We start from the raw sequence: 16,614 nt of genomic DNA, 5'->3' as shown, positions 1-16,614 counted from the left end.
CTGAGTGTCAGCTTCATCAGATTCTAGCTCCTAGAGACAAAGGATGACAGGAAAATCTCACCTTTAGCTTTTTAATATCATCATAAAACCCTGGTAATTTTAGAGAAAGAACTATAAGTTGTGACATAACTGCAAGGCACAGACAGAGACAAAGTCAAAAACCACAGCAAAATACATTGCTCTAATTGTTATTTTATACTCTTTAGTTCACAAGCCAATCTCACTAGGGACAGATTCACTCTTTCCAGGCAGTAACAAAAATATGTAACTAGTCTTTGGTGGACTGTGTAATTCACAGAGACGGGCTCTTTGTGTAAGGAGGGAGTGCTGGTCGGAGCTCAAACCCACTCTAATGGTACCCAAGAACTTACCCACCTCCCCTTTTTCAGGCTGAAGACAATAGCACAAAGAAGTACATTTAAACTACACCAACTTGTTTGTCTCAACATAAAGGTGTCTTTTATTGCAAACAAATCAAGTAAGTCAGAGCATACAATTCAAATGTACAAAGTGCTTTGGAATTTTCTGAGTCTCACTGGCACAGGCCCTGTGACAACGACAATTCATGTTGATACATCTGAATCGCATAAAGCAGAAATCAAAACTGCTACGTCCTCATGTGGATACATCTGAAGTGTATGCAGCAGGTATTTCCACTTATGAGCCATTATATTATTACCACATTTGCAAGTACTGCTTCAGATTCAACAAGAGGTGTCACTAGATATTTCCAAGTGACACAACCATTCATTTTCTTGCTTTAAAGTGAACATAAAACAGTAAAACAATATAAATAAATCCACACAGATAAATAGTCCATTTAAAAACAAATAAAAAAACATTACTTCTAGTTCATAGTAAAAACCACTCTATTTTCCTCGTGAGCAGGTTTTATATTTTTTATATTTACAAAAGACAGTAGATGTGTACTAGCCTAGACAGAATTAAAAAAATATTTTTCATCTTCACTATTCAGATAATTAAAAGAAGTCCCAGAATAAATAGAAAAAAAAAAGTTATATTTCATATTTTTCTTACTTAAGGCTAAGATTTAGAAGTCAAATCCTACAGTCAGATATGTGTGTGTTATTTAACATGAATAAGGAAGAGAATTTGACCCCTTGATCTTTGAAAATAACATCAAATGTGCAATTATGGTTTAAGATGTCTGTTAATTTGTGCTTGGACTGATGGGTTGCAAAGCTTTTACATCTCTTTTGACTTCATGTGGGAACACAGCCCCAAATATATCTTCATGGTAACGTTTTTGGCTCTGCAAAAATAAAAACAAAAACAAAACACCAAGAGATAAATTAAATCCTGCTAGCACCTCTTTATGTAACAGTTGATTAACTAAAAGGTTTTTTGCATTATGACCAATTCTGTGATGGCAGACTTTTGCTGTCAATAAAAAGAAGTTATCCAAATGTCAGCCACACATGCTTCAGGACAAGTTCTGCTAACAAAATGGACCTAAAAAGTCAGCATACTCAGGCACTGTGTTTTCAGCAACTGCCTCATCAACTTCTTAAACTCACATTCCTCCTTTGATACAATAAAGTCTCAAGCTTTTGATGTTCCAGATACATGTCTCAATGTATCTCCAGATACAAAGCTCATGTCCAGGGTCCAAAGACAGACACTGGGCAAAATGGTGGGCATATGAGAGAGGAACGTGACATGTCACCCATACAACTTAACCAAAGAGAAGCTATGCATTTTAAATAATGGTGGTTAGACTAAACTGATTACTTAAGCTATTTTCTTTAGCATGTTGTTGAAAAGAAGCTCGTTGCAGCCTGTTAGATCTCGAGTGTAACTCTGAAGTCTTCTCTAACCCACACGAGAGCACTGTCTGAATGGAAAGAATCCCTTGCACACCACAACATACCTTTAGCTCGAAGAAATACTCTTCTGCCTGCTGCTCTGTGAGGTTCAGTTTTTTTACAAGTATCCCTTTCAAAGTCTGAGCAACATCCCTGGCCATGCGTACATCTCCACAGACATACAGATGTCCATCCTCTTTATGCAAGAGATTGCACACTTTGGCTTCCAACTTGTTTTGAAGAATGTCTTGAACATAGACCTTAGAAAAAGAAAAAAGGATCATCAGACAAGGTCTTTTTGATGCTACTTTGGCTATTGGCTTTTCTAAATTCAATTTGGGCTTACACAGCAGAGTAAGGTTAAAAATGCCCTAACTATTCCATGTACTGTACCACAGCAAAGGAGAAGAAAAATGTCTTCATGCTGTCTTTACAAGCCCCAGATTTAAAGGCTGGACTTGTCTTTTGATTAAACTAGAGCAGATTAAGACTCTTTTCCTTAGAACTAATTATCACTGCCAAAGATTCCTAAGTTGTCAGGGTAGGAGAACTATTGTCTCCTCCAATCAAGATTTCTTATAAACAACAGTAATTTCCAGGGTCACTGTGTCATTGAAATGGTGACAAATGACCGGAGTCAACTCATTTCTAACTCATGGGTTAATCATAACCTGCAAAATGTAAGGTTTCCAAAAATGTTCCAACATCTAGTTTCAAAGGCTGTTTGCACTCAAAGGTTTAATTATATGTCTATTGCACCTATTGATATGGCAGTGAAGGTTTTAAAAATACATCTTGCTCCTACAGAAGTGAATAGTGAGATTGTTTTGAAGGAGTGGGGCCTTTGTCACTCAATCACAATACGCTGAAGCAAAACGCTAACAGTTTTCTTGTTGCTTGTTTTAAAAAAGAAAATTGCTAATAAAGCCCAAATCTCAACTTGAGGGACCATTCCCAAAGGAGCCAACCCTTAAAGAACAAAGAAACCAGCCTTACTTTAGCTTGGCCAGGTTGCCTGGAGTAAGCTGTAAAAACTTCTTTCAGAACTCCTTTCCTCTTCATTTCTTCTGTTTCTTCTCTGTAGATATGATCCATGTCTGGCTGCCGGCAGCCAAACAATAATGTCATGTCACCACCTTTGATCCCTGAAACCAACATCGGAAAGGTTTTTTTGTCTTTCCTAGTAAGACCTATTATTTCCTATTACCGTCCCCATAGTGGGTCCTGCTGTCACAGCAACTAGTGAGGCAATGCAACTGTTATTTCTGATTAGCCTTTCTCACTAAACATCTGAGAAGGAGTATGCGTGTGTGTGTGTGTGCGCACACCTGACAGATTATGATTTTAGGGTCTGCAGTAGGATTGAATCTACCTGAATCTTTGAAGAACTATGTGGAATTACCTATTGAAGCACATTCCCCAACCAGGCTAACAGAGACAGGCCTAAGCTTTCTTCTTTGCATTGCAGCCCCTTTGTGAGAGCAGGGCAGTCACTGCACATACAGTATTTACTCGGACACACATAAGCTGTTCCCTCTGAGTGACCAAAAAGCTCAAGACCACCAGAATGGTCTCAAGTGGGATAGAATTATTAGCTGTAATGTTTAGTCGGTCTAAATCTCTACATGGTTTACTTGGCTAATGTGCAGAGATTTTGTTTGGACAACTAGGGATGTCCCCTGTGGCTGCATGAGTTCCGACCTCCCCCATGTGGCAATCCCTGTAAGTACCTTTCTTTTCCAAGTCATAGAGACGTTGCTGCCAGAAACTTCTGAATGGAGCAATTCCTGTTCCTGGGCCGATCAGAATGCAGGGCTTGGTTGGCTCCTTTGGGAGCTGGAATCCGTTACCACTAACATGCAAAAATATGTTAAATAAGTAAAGTAAAACTCAGAATAGAACTATTGCTACAAAGCTGACAGAATGATACCTAGTGATCATCTCTGGTGTCCTGAATCTTCTCTTCTTATGCTTAAATATATGAGGATAAACTTATCTTGAAACAGTGAAGAATCAGACTATTTTTTCAGGTATATGATGAATATTAACACTGATAAGTACCCAGTGATGTAAGAGAATAAATATCAATGCTTTTGTGGAAACACCAGTTGTCTTAAGCCCTTACCCAAAGCCACAAGGTAGAAAAAAGTACATGATCACCTCCTTCTGTTGTCCCCTCCCTCATCTCTAACCTGTCTAGTTGGAATAGTGTCACATTTTCAGAATTTTCTAATGATTTATGATTTTACTCAACATAAGACACGGTAAAGGGCCTCATCTCTGGAAGACAGAGGTTCTCGCTCCTCACAAACTCAGATATTGCAACATGTAATCAGCAGTTACTTGAAAATCATATGCAAACATTGAAAAGAAAATATCGAAGAAGCTTAAATAAAAATTGGTGGGTTTTGTTTGTTTGTTTGTTTGTTCTGGCATACACTCACCTGCGCACAAAGCATGGCACTACTTCATCGAGACTTATTTTATTCAGCCATGTGCTGCAAACTCCATGATGCAAAGGCCCTTGTCCATCTAATCAGAGGAAAGGAAAATCAATAAGTAAGTATTCAAAAGCTGTTTTTCAAAAAGCACAGTTTATGCTTAAAATGATTTATACTTAAAATTATCTAGTAATTGTGTATAAAACAAGGATACACTGATGATACAGTACTTTAACATACCCTGATACGGTATGAACATCTGTACTGCTATGTAGTTTTCTGCATGTATCACAATATAAACGTTCTGTTACAGATATGCTTCATGCCATATAGCATACACATTTTTCCTGAACAACAATACAGACTAAGTATCACTTAATTAAGAGAGAAATTAAAACAAGAATTTGTTACCTCTTGTCCTGTAATTGACTACTGCAACTGTCAGATGAATCTCTCTGGGTGTCATGTCACAGGAAGAACTGACAGAATAGTACCTGGGTTTCAGAAATGGCAGCTGAGTCAACAAGAAAGCTGTTGAGACTTCAGCAGAAGGAAACTCTTCCAGGACCTCCAGGATGTTTGGGCTGTTGTAAAACTTCCATTTATTGTATTCTTCTGTGTTCTAAAAGCCAAAGGCCACCATTACAATGTTACCAGGTCATTTTGAGTTCAGAAGAGATGTTTGAAATGTAACTTTTAAAGTAAGATTCCTGCTTTACATTCAATTAAATAAGCAGTAAACCGCAAATCAACAGAGAATTCTCAAAACTCTGCCTAGACTGGGGTTTCCTAAAAAGTTGTTTAATTTTTGTAAACAGAAATACCCGCTATAATTTTTCTAACACATAAGCTCTCAGAGAGAGGATGTATAAACTCAAGCAGAATCTGTTTCACAGTCCTCTGCTACAGGATATACACCAAAATGTGTAGGCTCAGGTCCTGATACCTACTGAGTTCCTTGCTGAACCTGCTAGGAGAAGCAAGCACCTACCACAACTGTGAGTCTTTGGTTACTTAAAGTGACATCCCTCTTACTTCCATGGTTCCAAATTCTGTGACAAAAGTATCTAACAGTTCCCCTCCAACCTTTCCACCTGCAAACTGCTTATTTTTAACTGAAAGATTTTTTTTAATGGTGTATCATCAGAAACCACAATGGGGCTGCCAAGCGAAACAGGCAGGCAAAATGACCCACCCACAACCACACAGGAAATCTCTCTCAATTCCCACGCCCGAGTCGAGCCACAAGACCATCGTTTCTCTCACTGTGGTTGGTTTTATAAGCACACAGAACATGTAACAAAGGGATGACAATCAAGTACCACTACTACAAACATTTATAGTTTCCGCTATATAGTAAAAGGGCACGGAATGGCCCAGTATACGGTACTTTTAGCATAACTCCAGCCCAAACTTACATGACATAGAACTTCCAGTCTCTGTTTGTCTCCTTCTGCTGTTACCAGCTGGGAAATCTTTTTTAGCAGTTGTTGGGAGGGTGGAGTAGTGATATCAAGCAAATATGTCAAAGCTTGGGAGAGTGTGCAGGCTGGAATCTTTTTGTCACTTGTCCAGTAGCCACCTGGAAACAAGGGAAATAAAAGATCACTTGGCTATTCCCAAGGCATTTGACAGCTGTAGAGCTTTGCAAAACAGTGTTCTTTAAAGTATGACTTCAGATTAGGTTGCACACAGGTCTCGACCACAGGACCTTACTGAAAATAGGTTAATGTGAGGTTTCAAGTTTTTTGTAACTGGCGAATCTAATGTATAAAACCATATGATAACAAAACACCATATTTAAACAAAAGAAAAATGGAAATCATCTGTATGTGTGTCAGAATCCCATGATTTCATAGACTGAAGCTATTAAGATGGAAAAAATGGTCATGAGATATAAATCTATTTTAGAACACTGATACATAACAACAATAAGCAAACTCTGTTGACTAATTTAAATGCAGTCGATAGCCAATTTAGGAACTGAATTACAGTGTCAGCCTAAGATAACTCTGCCAACATTGACAACATTACCATGGACTACATGAGAATGTAAAAGCAGAATGTAGAATTAGAAGTATACCTAAAACCATCAACAAAAACCTATTGAAACTTAAGAAGAGGATAACAGAATCAAATTCAGCCTATAAAAAATCTTAGAAATTTTAGAAAAAACTGTCAAATATTTTCTGTTACTTTATCTGAAGGGAACCAACATACCTTCAGTGCAGGTTTCAAGTCTGACAGTCTGATCAGCTGGAGGGGCATCCTTAACACGTGAAATGAGGCCATGGACCAGTTCTGGCTGGTTGCCTGGGAAAATCCCAATATGTTCTCCGGGCAGGTAGCGCACTTCCTGATTAGTCTCACAGGAAAGCTTAACTAGAATGGTAACGCGACTAGATATAGAAAAAAGAGATCAGATAGATCTTGGTTACGTCGACAGGATTTCCCTTGAATTATACAGAAAAGGAATAAATCAGAACTGACAATTGCCAAGGGCTTACTTGTGTTCATTATCAAATTATCAGACCAGCTTAGTAATTCATGGAGACTTAAATAACAGCCTAGAGATGTGAAGTGATTCTACCAGAACAAATAAGACACTGAAGTGCTGCCTGATCTGTCCAGTATAGAACAAATCTGCCTGTAATCAGCCAATGGAAGGAAGCATAGCTTACTGAAAACTGAATACAGCTCACATCTTAAACCATCTCAGAGTACATCCTATAAGACGACTTTATTTAGAACAGGGATAAAAGAGACTTACTGGAGGATGTTGAAGAGCCACTCATGGACACTATTTTTAAGACAGATGTTGGCACTATTATATTGTCTTGTTTCAGCTTGCTTTGTAGTACAACTGAAAGCAGCAGCTTCTTGCACTATAACATTTCCTTTTTTTTTTTTTTTTTTCCCTTTGCTAACGGTCAAGTTTTTCCTAAATGAAGTAAGTATTTGCCCAACATGTAGCATACCAAGCAAGGGAGAAGGACCACACATCTGACCTTCCACATGTAGTAGGCATCAAAGGGCTATTTTCACCAAGTTATATTGATCCCTGCACTCCCAGAGAGTCCACTGGGAAGTCAGTTACTAACTAATTAGAAGCTAAGTCCCTAGGTATTGTTGTGCTCTGGTGATAATGATTTACTTCTACTAAGGATGGTACAAAATTCAAATACATTTCTTAGTAACTACAGGGAGGAGATGCTTATTTCTAGGCATTTCTGTTGTTAAAGATTTTAGTAAAATGTATTAAAATATCAAAAAGAATGAGGTATCATACCTGGATTTTAAACTCTGAAGATTCTGTCTGAATTTCAGCTTCATGGGAATTACATCCTTTCCATGAATGTTTGTAAGTGCTGTTGAGAAAAGAAGATATGACTCAAGAAAAATTTTGTGACTAGGTTTGTTTAATATGTATTCAAAAAATACACAGAAAAGAACTGAACAGTGCTTGTCCTAGAATGCAAGATACTTTTAGTCAGTCATGTGTCCTCTGTGTATGCCTTCCCTGACTAAAGTAGTTCATTTCAGCTCTTGTTCTTCTGGGATTGTCAAAATGTATACTAGCTCTGGTGTTCTAATGTGTTTACGCTGGAAGACATAATGATTTATTCAGTGTAAATCAATGTCTTTTTCTTTCTGATCACTGTATTTCATTATACAAATTCTATCATCTAGCACTGTAGTGGGACCATTATAAATCTCAGTCAGCCTTTACAATTCAGACCTATTTGAAGCAAAATTGACAGAGGAAGTGGAAGGTCGCAGGTAATACCTTTAGCCAAGTCCATGGTTTGAGACTCATGCAGTATCCTGTATTTCTTAGGATTCCAGATTTCATCTGAGGTATATATCTTAGGCAACTGAATACTGTTTTTCCCACGGATGTTAAAAATGTCACAGGCAGTCTAGAAAAAAAGAATAAAATATCACTATTAATGGTAAATAAATATTCTTACTGTTGTCAGTTTGCTGGTGTTATCTTTATTTCAATAATAACAATGACACCAGGACGAGGAGTTAGTGTTAATTATGTTTTTATTTAATCCTAGTGGGGAGACTCCAGTTTCACTCACTGTTGTTATTTATTCAGTCTGTTGAGCTCAGTGATGTTATAGAAGTTCAACAAGGTTCCACTTCTACACCAATACAGATAAAAAAAATGATCTACTTAACAAAATTGTGAGGTCTACTCATACTGGACATCCCATTATCCCAAAGGCTTTATGGAACTTTATGTGAATATTAAAAAATAACAGAAAATGGGCCCAGTTTCCTCTTCAACTTAAGCATGCAGCAGAAGAGAGGGGAGTTCAAAATTCAGATATAAATGCATGTTTATTTTCCTTCATTATTCCCCATTTTTCTGGGATGCTAGTGAAGACTGGAATAAAGGAAATGAATGATTGAATGAACTAATCCATAAATTAGCTTTTATATAGTCACCTTGAATGCACTGACTGCCCATGTGCGAAAGGCTTCTTCTTGCCCATTGAGTTCATCTCCTTCACCTATTGGAATGAGCTGTGAAGCCCCTAGTTGGGCCAGTTTTTGGTCAATGGCATGAGCAAAGGCACAGAATTCAGGATACATGGTAGATCCCAAACCAAACACGGCATATCTGCAGAATGAGATACAAATAAGATCACTGTTTTACACTGAATGAAATGTAAAAGAACTCAATTGTATGCGAACCAAATAACAAAATATTTTACCTAATTTTCTTTTTCAGCAATTTCAGGGTGAGCAAGGAGTTCTTCAATGTCTGTATAAAAATTCATAAAATATTTAAGGTTAGAAAAACACTCTTTGATGGATTTAAAACAGAAGTGAGTCCCTGATCCATTTCTTACTCACATACATGGGAAAAATGAAATGTTATCTTTGAAACACAAAATATCCTGAGTTGGAAAGGACACACAAGGATCACCGAGTCCAACTACATACTCCAAATGGGGCTACTTAACAAGTAAACACACATCTAAGATTGTTGCCTAAATGATTCTTGAACTCTAGAATGCTTGACGCCATGATCACTTCCCTGGGGAGCCTGTTCCAGTGCCTGACCACTCTCTCGGAGAAAAACTTTTTCTCAATATTCAGTCTGAACTTCCCCTGATGCAGCTTCATACTGTTCCCTTAGATCCTATCACTTGTGACCAGGGAGAATAGATGAGCGTCTCAGTGCTGATCTCAGTAGTCTTTGAGTTGAGCCTCATAGATGCTTCTGAGGCAAGTATTACCTTTCCATTATTTGGAGAATCTCCATTTCCAAAAGTGCTAGTAACCACTAAAAGAAGCGTTTCTTTTTCCAGGTCACTGATGTTGTATTCATCCATGCACAGAATCTGGAAGGTATAAAGCTCATGAGAAATTGCTAGCAGACATAAGGACTAGCGTTAGATATCTGTGATTGTCAGGTGTGACCAAATTTACAAGCATTATTCCATATGAATAAAAAATCAAAATCTAGTCCAACTTACTTTTAGTGGACATTCTATAAACAGGATTAGAGAATGAAGAATCTTGCAAAAGCTAATAAAACTAAGCAAACTTCATCCTCCATTTGGTGTGAGTGCTCTATACTTTCTTACCTTAGTGTTGAAGGCACAGCTGAACAAGCTGCACAGATTGTTGGCTAGTGTTTCAGATTTCCCAGTCTCTGTTGCATAGATCACAGTGACCTTGGACCTTGTTGCCATTGCTTTTTGCATGAGTGAAGATGCAAAGAGTACAGCCCTAAGGGAAAAAAAAAATACATATCATGTTGGATATACCTATATAGTACTTCAGATTGATTCCCAAACAATTTCCTAGATAAGGCTCATATTGAGCATGGCTTTTGCTTGGAAGCTTGTTTAGGAGAAATACACTATAGATAGCCCTGAATAAGAACCTTAAATATGAGTATTACCTAAATGTGGAGATGTAAGTCTGTGATTCAAACAATTCAGGTGGTCCCTACTGTAATAATTATCCAAAAAATGTATAACAGAATCATCAGGAAAAAAAGAATAGTTGAACAAAATCATGAAGATGAACAACTTACTTTGCCAAGACACTCAATTTTATTTCTCTTTTCATTGGCCTCTGAGACTCATCATGCCAGATATGTGTTTTCCATGCATCCACCTAGGAAAGGAAATTAATTTACAGGTAAAATGCAAAACAACAAATATACAGTTTCTGTATCTTTGAAACAGACAGACTTATCAGAATCTGTATATATGATTCACTGTCTGTACAAATACTGGATCAGTCTCTAGCAGTAAATTACATTTTACTTGCAACTTAGGAATCCAACAAAACTAACCCTACCTTCCACAGTATAATAGAAATTTCCTGCTATTTTATGAATCTTTCTAGCGAACTTTCATTTGCATATACCATGACTAAGAGTGGTATGAGGAACAGGAGCTTTTTATTCACACTTTTCCATGTTTCATATTAGCATCTGAACTGCTGAAGTTATCTAATAGAATTTTTATTTCTATTTTTTGACAACGCATACCTGGTAGTAAAAGAAGGGAGTGAGGACATAGTTCAACATCTCCTGGTGGAACACGGGAGTTATGCTCCCTGACATAGGAGGTACAATCCACACCCAGTCAGCTGGGCAGCCTCCTCGCACACGGTACTCATTCTGCATATATTTCATGAAGGATTCAGCAGCTGAGTGGTGATCCATGATAGTAACGTTTTGTTTCTAGAATAATTGCAAAAAGACAGATATATTGAAAATCCCATCCTGATTTTGTTCTTGACGTAGTTAAAGTACTCTTTTTGCTTTGGTTAATATTTCAGGACTTTATGCAATGCTGGGAAATAGTATTGGCTACTATTACACAAAGATCTAGGTGGATCTTGGACAAAGGACTCTTACTAAGTCCTATTTATTTATTTATTTATTTATTTGGTTTTTTACATCAGCTTTTTACCACTCCAGCATTAGGAGAATGAAAAACCTTCGATTCAGTTTTCCTGTCTTTCATATTACCATGATATTTTAAATAAACCGTAAATGCAAATGAAATAAATTAATCCAGTGGCTTTACATAGATGTTGACACTTAGACATCTGTGCTAAAAGGGTGAACAATCTTGCCCTTAACTTCCTTTTCTTTTTCTCTCCCTTTTGCCTCCACCTGAGATTTTTTTTTTTTTTTTGCAACAACAGGAAATATGGTTTCCTGCGCTTTTCCAGGTGTAGATGAAGAATGACTCAATTGGAATTACACTGATAACCTCCTGTACACTGAGTGTACCCTGGCAATATATTTGCATAAAGCTGTTGTAAGTGAAAGGAAAAAGAGATGCACGTTATTCTATGTCTCTCCAGATACCAGACTCGTTGACTTACTTGGAAGCTATAAAGCACAGCCACATTTATCTCTACAACAGCTCGGTCTTTCCATAGTGATGAAAGTTTGTTTGTTTCCAGTCCCATTCTTCTTCCTACCTCCTACAAGTGAAAAAGAGAGAGAAAAGGGGAAAAAAAAACCTTTTTATGCTAGACTTAGATCTCATAATTTCTCCACCTCATCATATTAATATGCAGAAAAGAATATTACAGAAGGGGGCAAGTCAATCCTATGCCAGGAAAAGTGATGGTAGTACACACTTGATACTAGAGGTAAGCTTTTATTAAGAAGTTATGGTTCTTGAAGCTATTCCAGTTTGGGGAAGTGGAGGGAGGGCTCTCTGGGACTAAATGGTTAGAAAGTGGCAGCATCTGGTTGTAAGTAATCATCATTAATTTGTAGTGGCAAGATGCCCAAGACCTGCAGCTAACAACTAGGATCCCACTGCCTTATCAACAGCAGACTGGAACTAACAAATACATCTCTGAGAAATGTACAGTTAAAGACCAAAAGTCCTGAATCAGCAGTATTCAAGTTAAAAATGGGGAAGAAAATTGCTTTAGGACAGCAATTTCTGTATTTTTTTGGTGGTGTGGTTTCTCCTTTCTGGATAGGTATTTGGAACAGATACAGCAGAACACCGCAAAAGCAATCATGCAATCTGGCAGTCATAATCCTGACAGCAATTAAAGATGTCCTTAACAGTCAGGAGACTACGTCAAATTAGCACTGATATGTTAGTGGGAAGTCAATACAACACTCATCCCAGTAAAGGCTGATAGTGTCTCTTTTTTCAGAAACATTTCACCCGCTGAGTCTATCTTCTCAGATCTCCACAATCCTTCTACTTCAGAAGATTACCTTCAGGATATTGTACCGCTGCACATCACAGAAGTCTCGCACTCCTATCTCTGTCCCCATGTACCAGCCATTGAAAGGACACGCAGTAAATTCCAGGCCTCCCACCTCAAGGAGCATGTTGGCAACAGCAGGCAGCGCGTACCATTTCAGATCTAACTCCTTAAACCACTCATACCTGTTAAACAAGAATTTTGATTTATTACTTTATGTATCTTTTCCTCCTTTAGGCAGCAACCAGAAAAGTCCAAGAAGTGGAAGAGTACTCTCTGTAGGGAGAATGACCCATCTGCAAAACGTGGTAGCAAAGTTTTCATTTTCAATGTGGTAACTGGGAATTGCCTGCTAAAGAGATTGCAAAACAGTATAACAGAGTTCTGCTACCTGCAGGCCACTCCCAGTGCAAAGATGAAGAAAGAAACAAAGACAAAAAGGCAGTAGATATTATGTTATGAGTGAAGCTATGTTTCACATGTGTATTACACCGGCATAAGAAGCTATGTTTTTTTAATTTGGGATATGAGTGAAATAGAGATTAGAAAAAAAAAAAAAGATTTCCAACAGAAATGCTATTGGCTTCCTTAATTTAAATCTAATTTCATTGTTTTAACAGGCATTTTATCTTTTAGGACAATTTACCATAATCTCATCCTAACAAAGAACTCATAAAATGACAGCCACAGGCAAAGGCTAATAACTTGCCAAGGTGAGGCAGAGGCAAAAATGCAATTATCTAAATCTGGTGTGCTTACTTTGGATGCTCCATTGGCACTTCAAGGATAATTTCTGGCGGGAATTCAAATATTTCTGGATCTTGGCCGTTTGCTTGGAGAATGAGTGGAACTACATCAAAGCGGCCATATTTCGGCTTCCACCCAAGATCAATGCACAACTGTAAGTAAAGAAAGTGGGTTTCATTTTCTGAAGTACCTCCGCCCCCGGATTTGAAGAAAAGAAGTATGTTAACCCTCTGAGGTAAATTCTCAGTAGTAAAGGTCTTTTCCATTCAAACAGCACCAAGACATGTTGTTCAAGTACAGATTGTGTACCTCACTTAAGGGGAGCTTTAGCTCTCCTTGTTCTGAGATAGAGGGGAGTATTTTATTGGAAAGTTAGAAATTATTGCTTCAGCCTGCACCTAGAACATGTGGGGTTGGATACCCCATTTGCTTCTTCCACCCACGCTTCCCTCCCACTCTGCATAAACATGCAAGAAAAATAAATGAAATACAGATAGGTTAGGGGACATGGAAATTAGTTACAATTCTGCATTTGGAGCTATACCTTTGTGAACTCCACACTTGCAGGGTCTCCTAGGACAGACCCATCTGGCATTTGATATCCAGCATATCGGATGAGCTGGCTGTTCCAAACACGGAAATCATGCTTCCCATCAGTCCTCTGTGGGAAGATAGTGATGGCTGACCTGCCAAGAGAGATGATCAAATCCCATTACATAACAGCAGCACATCAAACACATTCTCATTATTAAGACATAAATTGTTGCCAGCTGAAATTATTTTATATTTCTAAAATAAACATCAGTAGAAATAAAATCATCCATTCTTTTCCATCCACCTCCCCAAATCTTCAAATAATCTTTTTTTCCCCAGGATGAAAGTTTTTGCAATTTCAACCATAAAAGCTTTAACTTTCAAAGTAGTTGATGGTGCATATGAGAGGACCATGTGAATACCAGAAGACTTAAGAGCAGAGACAAGTTGTCAAAATATTTATATAGATTATTTCAGGCCTATTGTGAAGTTTTGAATGCAGACCTGGATGTGATATTTGTTGTTTAAAATTCAAATGAAATAGAGGCATACCTTATGTTTCCATTGTTTGTTGCATACTGAACATGACGACAGATATGCTCAAACATTTCCTTGGCTGTTTTACAGTCACGTGCATCAAATACCTATATGTTTCCCAAATAAAGGTGAAGAAAAGAAAATGATTTTGAAAGAGTAATGTAAGCTTATTATTTCTCTAACACAGCTACAGAAAGGAAAGATTAAGTAAAACACTTTAAGGATAAAAGGAAAAAAAAGGAAAAAGGAAAAGATTAAGTAAAACATGAAAAATGAACAATTTCTCAATTTAATTGTAGCTCCACTAGGGAAAGTTTATTTTTACTCTTCTTATATGTACTATTTTCACACATAATAATCCCTCAAGGTCCAAGACATGCACATGGTTCCATGTCTTAATTGGTTCCTAACTAGCATTCCTACACAGGCTTTTATTCAAGTATGGAGTAGAGAAGTACAAAAAAATGTTGATTTTTACAATATGTATAGGAGGGAGCAGTCCTTAGCTGAAGCAACTGGCAAATTTTACCAAAGGACATTCTGATTTACAGCAGACAGCTATTTGGGCCTTAATTTCTAGACTCATAGGTTACCTGTAGATTGGACCACTGGATTCTCCCAATACATCTCGGAGCATTCCTCCAGGCCTGTTTGGCAGCAAAGATCAGTTCATCCTGTGTCAGATGGTAGGTTCCTGTTGTTTCTATCTCTTTGGTCACTGCTTCCAGGCGGGCCAGGTGTTCTTCTATTTTTGACCTGTTGAACAGGAAACAGCCATGAAAAGAAACAATAAGAATATCATTACTTAGAAAACTAATTTAAACTGCAGACTCTCCTTATGTTCTGGGTGAAGAAGAGCCCAGGCATTACTGAAGCCAGAAAGCCTTAGAGTACAAGCCATGCTTTTGCAAGAGACTTCCATTTTCACTGATGATTTTATCTGCCTGGATGTAGGTAGAGCCCATTTCCAGTGACGGGATGGGTATCTATGTTGATTGGGATATGGCAAGTTTGGATATACACTGAGAAATCTGTCCTTGTTATAAATCTACACTGTCTGAATATGAATCAAGAAGCCAAAAAATACTCTATCATTTATGAAAGCATCCATTACCTCAAAAAGTCAGCAATTTCACTGTGTTTCAAGTGTGAAAAGTTACCATCATCTGCTCCCTATGTCCTCTGCTGCACCACATTTTTGTTCCCAAAGCATAGCTGTTATCTACTGCAATAGTCCAGGGTCTGAGATTTTTACCAAAAAAGACCCTAAAAGGATGACTTAAGTACATATGACTGTGACTGAGGTCTAATGAGGAGTATTTTTCTTGGCTTCATAATTTAGGAACTGGCCTTACTGGGTGCAAATGACAGAGCTTACTAGCCTTATGTTACTAATGAAAGTAACATAATAGAAACTTCAGTAACAACACTGTCCTTTCACCACCCAGTATGTACATGGATTGATCAAAAGCTTTTCTGTGCAAATTTTCAGTTTAAATTTAAAATTTCTACATTAGCTTGGTAAAAAGTGTCAAAACACAAGCAAATAAAATTTAGAGAACAGGTTAGCTTCAGCCTAACTGCACTCTCAAAGTTCTATTATTTTCACAGGGACATAGGTCTTCTGAGCAAAGTAAGTTGATACCAAAAAGGAAGTGCTGAGCAGTTCCTTTGTCAGGGAAACCGACTCTAAAATTCTTTCGTTTGATAATAGAGAATGAAGTCAAAACATTTGGAAATATTTATCACAGAACAGACAAAAATTGTTTTGTTGGCCTACAGACAGAATGAAAATAGCCTGCACTGTCTGAGAATTTTCATATTTTCAACAAGATGAAAGATCAAGGGCAAGCATATAAGATAGTGTAAATCAATGTGATCAAACAGCCATGGGCAGAACCATAGAGATGCACAAATGCAATACTCTGGCACGTGAGCACAGCCTGTGTGTAAGATCAGGATTTTCAGAAAGATTTGTCTGGAAGAAAGCTTTGTAGAAGAGTTCAAAGTGTCTAAAGAAGAAGCCATTATGTGGCTGAGTCCCTTTGAAAATTCAATAATGTTTTATAATGAAATGAGCAAGCACTGAATTATGATTTGAAAGCCTGTCACTTGAAAACTTTGTCACTGCAAATTCTTGGACCTAAACCAGATGTTCCAGCTTTTCCTGTGACAGCTCTCTGCACCATCTCCATATCTGCAAAAACACAAACCTATTCTGAAGCTACAGCATCTCTCTCAGCATGCTCAGTAAGCTTATGTTGACGATATCACAAAGCAAGGTTGAGAAGCAAGACAGTGTTCTT

At 37.7% G+C, this 16,614-nt stretch overlaps 1 protein-coding gene across 3 annotated transcripts in view; it reads right to left on the bottom strand.

The window, feature by feature from the left end:
- Positions 1 to 231: 231 nt before the first annotated feature.
- NOS2 (nitric oxide synthase 2) overlaps positions 232 to 16,614 on the bottom strand; it is a 36,732-nt gene continuing 20,349 nt past the window's right edge. For 2 of the 3 annotated variants that reach the window (XM_068655995.1, XM_068655996.1), the window contains 22 exons: positions 14,902 to 15,064; positions 14,324 to 14,415; positions 13,782 to 13,923; positions 13,250 to 13,389; positions 12,501 to 12,675; positions 11,639 to 11,740; positions 10,791 to 10,985; positions 10,329 to 10,411; positions 9,874 to 10,018; positions 9,523 to 9,627; positions 8,995 to 9,044; positions 8,726 to 8,900; positions 8,055 to 8,187; positions 7,557 to 7,635; positions 6,488 to 6,666; positions 5,686 to 5,849; positions 4,679 to 4,889; positions 4,271 to 4,358; positions 3,557 to 3,678; positions 2,823 to 2,971; positions 1,892 to 2,086; positions 233 to 1,273 (listed from right to left, as the gene is read on the bottom strand). In XM_068655995.1, the coding sequence (XP_068512096.1) occupies positions 1,172 to 1,273; positions 1,892 to 2,086; positions 2,823 to 2,971; positions 3,557 to 3,678; positions 4,271 to 4,358; positions 4,679 to 4,889; positions 5,686 to 5,849; positions 6,488 to 6,666; positions 7,557 to 7,635; positions 8,055 to 8,187; positions 8,726 to 8,900; positions 8,995 to 9,044; positions 9,523 to 9,627; positions 9,874 to 10,018; positions 10,329 to 10,411; positions 10,791 to 10,985; positions 11,639 to 11,740; positions 12,501 to 12,675; positions 13,250 to 13,389; positions 13,782 to 13,923; positions 14,324 to 14,415; positions 14,902 to 15,064 (2,989 nt within the window). In that variant the 3' untranslated portion in view covers positions 233 to 1,171. Of the gene's footprint in view, positions 1,274 to 1,891; positions 2,087 to 2,822; positions 2,972 to 3,556; positions 3,679 to 4,270; positions 4,359 to 4,678; positions 4,890 to 5,685; positions 5,850 to 6,487; positions 6,667 to 7,556; positions 7,636 to 8,054; positions 8,188 to 8,725; positions 8,901 to 8,994; positions 9,045 to 9,522; positions 9,628 to 9,873; positions 10,019 to 10,328; positions 10,412 to 10,790; positions 10,986 to 11,638; positions 11,741 to 12,500; positions 12,676 to 13,249; positions 13,390 to 13,781; positions 13,924 to 14,323; positions 14,416 to 14,901; positions 15,065 to 16,614 lie in introns of all 3 variants that reach the window. The other variant, XM_068655997.1, reaches the window with a different exon arrangement.

Source organism: Anas acuta, chromosome 19, assembly GCF_963932015.1.
Source record: "Anas acuta chromosome 19, bAnaAcu1.1, whole genome shotgun sequence".
NCBI lineage: Eukaryota > Metazoa > Chordata > Aves > Anseriformes > Anatidae > Anas > Anas acuta.
This window is presented reverse-complemented; position numbering and strand designations above follow the sequence as displayed.